The sequence below is a fragment of the Bombina bombina genome, chromosome 7, assembly GCF_027579735.1.
Source record: "Bombina bombina isolate aBomBom1 chromosome 7, aBomBom1.pri, whole genome shotgun sequence".
Lineage (NCBI taxonomy): Eukaryota > Metazoa > Chordata > Amphibia > Anura > Bombinatoridae > Bombina > Bombina bombina.
In genome coordinates this window covers 616,374,148-616,379,332 of record NC_069505.1, presented here as the reverse complement: position 1 = coordinate 616,379,332, position 5,185 = coordinate 616,374,148, and the positions used below count along the sequence as shown (strand labels likewise).

Below are 5,185 nucleotides of genomic sequence, written 5' to 3'. Positions count from 1 at the left end.
TTTGAAAAACAACCGCTCCTTTGTTCAGTAGCGTTTTTTACTCACGCTAGCGTTGGTTGTTTCAGATCCCAGGCCGGTCCGTCACATGTAATCATCCGTCACTTCCTGTTTAGCAGTGACTTCGTAACATCAGGATGGATGTCCACAAAAATTGTGTGTCCTGAATGGATTGGAAAAGTATTGAACGCTACGCGTTTCAGCTGTCACTACAGCCTTTCTCAAGCGAATTGATTCTTAGCCTTATCTGTCCTGCTTTTATAGATCAAAGTGTGATAATTAAATTGAGACAATTGACTTGAATAGTTTTGGTTCTAATAGACATTGATTATTTTATATCACAAATAGCGATAATGACAAAATAAAAAAGAAAAAAGAAAAAGAAAAAGGAAAAAAAGGAATATTCCAAGAATTGTGATGAAAAATGGAGACATAATGTATTAATCAATATTGTGATTTTGATATTAGTAATTTTAGCATCATTAATAGGTGTTCATTAGTTCAAATATAAAATAGTAATAAAATCTTTTTATAAAAATGTTCTATAAATATATTCTCCAAATGGGGTTTCGAACTCGTGGTATTTATAGTTGGGAGAGTAATGGTATCTCCACTAAGCTATCCCTAAGTCAGTTATAACAGTTGGTATTCATTGTATTTAGAGCTCTAACTTAATAATTTCTCACCCAGACTTTTTCTATGTTTGTTCATAATAGAACAAGGTGCCCTTATTTGTAAAGTTTTATTTATTACTAAGGTTTATTTATACTGTATTTATAAAGTAAACATCGGTAGGAGCCTAATAGTAAAAATAATAATAATATTAATTAGACTTTTTCTTATCGGGATTTGAACTCATAGACTTCTAGTTTGGAGGATGATTGTCTTACCACTGAGCTAACAAGGATATCAATAACAAACTGGTATTCTTATATATATATTGTTTTTAAATCATCTTTTTTTTTTTTTTTTAAAAATTAGAATAACTCTAGATATAAAAAATATTGTATAAAAAATATAAAAGAGGATATAAACATGTAATTAATGTCAGATATGTTATATTGAACATTAATATAAAAAAATTAATATAAAAAAATTAATATAAAAAAATTATAAAATAATTATTTTTATAGAAAATTATTAGTGCAAAAAAGGGGTTAGGTGAAAATCTATGTTCAAACCTTTGGGGTATTTGGTCTCTAACTCGTATATCCACTTATATTCCAATTTTAAAAGCTCATTTTGCACATCACCACCTCTCCAATCTGGATTTAATTTATCTATAGCTATATATTTAAAATGTTTTAGATCACAATTATTACAAGTTAGAAAATGTCTTGGTACAGGGAGGTCTTCATTTCTTTTTTCTGTGGCATTCTCAATTGATAAAATATGTTCTCTCACTCTTTCTCTAACGGGTCTTGTGGACTCTCCTATATATTGTTTTCCACATTTGCAATTGATGAGATAAATAATATTTTTATCTGTACACCTTATTAGGGATTTTATTTCGTATTCTTTACCAGTAACATTCGAATGAATTTTTTTCTTCTTCTCAGAATGTCTGCACGCCTTGCATGCCAGACATGGAAAAAAACCTTTTAGATCCTCTCCCAGGAGGTCTTTATCCTTTTTTATATTTCTTTTTTTCCTTAAATCTGTTGGTGCTAGTCTGTTTTTCAAGTTATTAGCTTTTCTGTATACTATATTTGGATTTTCCCCTATCACTCCTTTTAGTTTTTCATCTAATTTTAGGATGTTCCAATGTTTTTTGATAATCCTTTCCACTGCCTTATAGTTGTTGTTATACTGGGTAACCAATGGTATAACTGGTTTCTTTTCTTTTTTTGTATTTTCTTTTTTTGACCCTTGTATGATGTCTACTCTATTCATCAGTTGTATTCTACTGATTTCTTTATCGATAGCACCACTCTTATATCCTCTCTCTGTAAATTTATTTTTAAGAATGATAGATTGATCAAAATAATCTTTTTCACTTGTACAATTTTTTCTTATGCGTAATAATTGCCCTTTTGGTATACTGTTTTTCCAAGTGTGTAAATGACAACTGTTTGCGTGTATGTAATTATTACTATCTACTGGTTTAAAATGTGTTTTAGTGTTGATTTTATCATTCTCAATAAAAATTTCCAAATCTAAAAATATTATCTTGTCTTTACTAATCTCACATGTGAATTTTAAGTTCATATCATTTTCATTCATTTTGTTAAAAAAAGACTCAAATTGCGATTTATTTCCTCTCCATATCATTAAAATATCATCTATATATCTATTAAAGGAGACCAGGTTCGCTCCAGCGGCTCCATTTGTTAAAAATTCAGTTTCCCAAGATCCCATAAAAAGATTTGCGTAGCTTGGAGCGAACCTGGTCCCCATCGCTGTTCCACATATTTGATCATAAAAGGAGTCTTCATAGTAAAAATAGTTGTGCGTTAAAATGAATTTGATACTTTCCAAAATAAATTTTTTATGTTGTACTATTAATTCTTTGTCATTTTCCAGATATTGTTCTACTGCTTTTAGGCCATCTATATGTCGTATACACGTATAAAGTGACGTTACGTCACAGGTCACCAGCCACATATTTTCATCCCATGTAATGCTCTCTAAAAGTTTTATTACACTTGTTGAGTCTTTGAGATAACTGTCCAGTTTCGTCACATATTTTTGTAAATATAAATCGACATATTCGGATAAATTTGAAGTTAGTGACCCTATGCCTGATACTATTGGTCGACCGGGTGGATCTGTTATGGATTTGTGAATTTTAGGTAGAATATAAAATAAGGGAATTTTAGGATATTGTGGTAAAAGATATTCAAATTCTTTGTCATTTATGATCCCATTATTTTTCACTTCAAATAAAATCATTTTTAATTCTAATTTGTAAAAACTAGTTGGATTCCTCGTGCATTTCTTATACGTTTTGGTATCTTCTATAAGTTTTCTACAAATTTTATCATAGTGTTCTTTATTAAGTAGGACTATCCCCCCACCCTTATCAGCAGGTTTTATAATTATTTCTTTGTTTTGTTCTAAAGTGTCAAGTGCCTCTCTCTCTTTTTTATTTAAATTATGATCCTTTCGATTCAATTTTGGTTCTTTCAATTTCTTTAAATCATCTAATACTAACATTTCAAAAGTTTCCAGAAAGGGGCCTTTCTCATGTTTAGGATAGAATGTTGATTTCTTTTTAAGGCCTGATTGTCTTGCCCTATTTGTCTGTTGGATATTTTCTTCTACAATTGTTTTCTCCATAGGTGTCTTTGAGAAATATCTCTTTAGAGTAAGTGACCTAATGTATTTTTGTACATCTATATAGGTATTGAATTTGTTCATCTTCTTACTAGGGGCAAAAGATAGACCTCTACTTAAAACCTCTTTTTGTTCTTGACTTAGACTTATTTTACTTAAATTGTAGATACCTTTATAATTTGTATTAGTAGTGTCAATAGTTTTTTCTACATTTAGTGTTAGTTCATTTGTGTCTTTATTGATTCTTCCTACTAGGTGTTCAAATTTAGAATTGTCTACTTCTTTTTCTTGTCTTTTGGTTTTACATAGTAATTTTCCTCTTGTTCCTCTCTTTCTGACTCCTTTCTCTTTCTTGAATTCTTGTTTTCCCTCTCTGGTGGTATTGGTTCCCTGATCATTCGTCCTACTCCTAAAAAATCTCTGCTCTTATTATAGTGATCCTGATTACCTTTGTCTGTCCCATTCTCTGTATTTATATATCTTAGTGGGTCAAACCTATTATAGGATTCATAATTCCCTTTCCCATTTTGTGTTGATCTATTTTGGGACTGAAAATTCCTATAATTATTTTCCTGTCTGTCGTGCTCTCTGAAGTATACATTCCTATTCTCATAAGAGTTAAATCTTCTATTATTGTAATTTCTATCCCAATGGTTGTATTGGCTCATTTGTCTTTCATTTGTTGGATATGTATTTCTTCTGTAATTATATTGATATCCAAAATTCTCTTTAAATCTATTATTTCTATTATGATTATCATATTCATTGAATTTGACGTGATCATTATATCTCATATCTCCATTACCTTTGTAAGGTGCAAATGTTGTGCTTCTGTAGTGGTTTGTGTTATTTGTGTTTGCTTGAAAGTGATCATTAGATCGCCTATAATTATGTTGAGATGTTCTCCATGATGTGTTATCGTCACGATCTTGATCTGTACTTATTCTTTCAATGTTGGTGGCACTATTTTTAACTTCAGTATTTTCAATGTTTCTATTTGTTCTCCAAAAATGTGTACTGAAATATTTGTTTCCCTCTGTCCCTTTAAATTGTTTGTAGTCTTCTCTATCTCTTTCAAACTTTTTCTTTTTTATGTCTAATAGTTCTTTTTTAGTCCTATTCATCATCTCTTTTATTTTTAATTCCTTTTCAAGATATTCTTTATCTAATTTGTATTTTTGCAACTGTAATTCTAATTCATTGATTTCATTCCCTAGTTTTATTAGTGTGTCTCCTCTATATTCTTTTATTAATTCCATCAATTTTAGAGAGGCATTCTCTAGAATGTCTCTCCATTTCTTTATAAATGTTTCATCTTCCACTTTAAAAGAACATTGTTTTTTTATTCTTAGTCCACGTGGGATCCATTTTTGTTCAATATATTTTGTAAGAAAAGCATATTCTATTTTCTGTCTCATCTCATTTGTTAGTTTTGTTTCTAATTCGTTCATTAATTTCTTAATTATATCTCCTTTGTTTACTGTAGTGATCAATTCTATAGTGTCAGTAATAGTCTCGTTACTATTTGCAATATTCTCTTCAAATATATTACTCAAACTATCATATATAGTTGATCTTAAATTAAAGACATCTGAATTATTAGTCATAGTGGTTATAGTATCTAACTAACTTTTACTAGTATAATATCTTGGTACTTTTCAGATATCCAGCGGTGAAACAACATGCCAGTGAGGCGCTTGATTTGCGACAGCCCGACACATTGGGATTCAACACTCCTAATGTTCGACCGCCTGCTCCAACAAGAAAAAGCCGTTAATGACTATTTGTATGACCGGGGTGCTAGGACAGCCTCTGTGGAGCTGGGAATTTTTTTGCCACGTTACTGGACGCTCATGCACAATGCCTGTAGGCAGGCTCATGCGTCCTTTTGAGGAGGTGACAAACCTAGTCA

The 5,185-nt window shown here is 30.6% G+C and overlaps 1 protein-coding gene across 1 annotated transcript; it reads right to left on the bottom strand.

Annotated features, from left to right (window-relative positions):
• Positions 1-3,548: 3,548 nt before the first annotated feature.
• Positions 3,549-4,880, bottom strand: LOC128636722 (uncharacterized protein DDB_G0287625-like). Its single transcript, XM_053689707.1, has 2 exons — positions 4,354-4,880; positions 3,549-4,266 (listed from the first exon to the last, which is right to left on the bottom strand). Exons 1-2 carry the CDS (start codon positions 4,878-4,880, stop codon positions 3,549-3,551), a joined length of 1,245 nt encoding a protein of 414 aa, XP_053545682.1.
• Between the last annotated feature and the right edge of the window lie 305 nt (positions 4,881-5,185).

Coding starts and splice junctions, on each gene's coding strand:
- LOC128636722 (XM_053689707.1), bottom strand. CDS start 4,880: ATGACTAATAATTCAGATGTCTTTAATTTAAGATCAACTATATATGAT. Junction 4,267..4,353: donor TTAGACATAAAAAAGAAAAA/GTTTGAAAGAGA, acceptor GAGAACAAATAG/AAACATTGAAAATACTGAAG.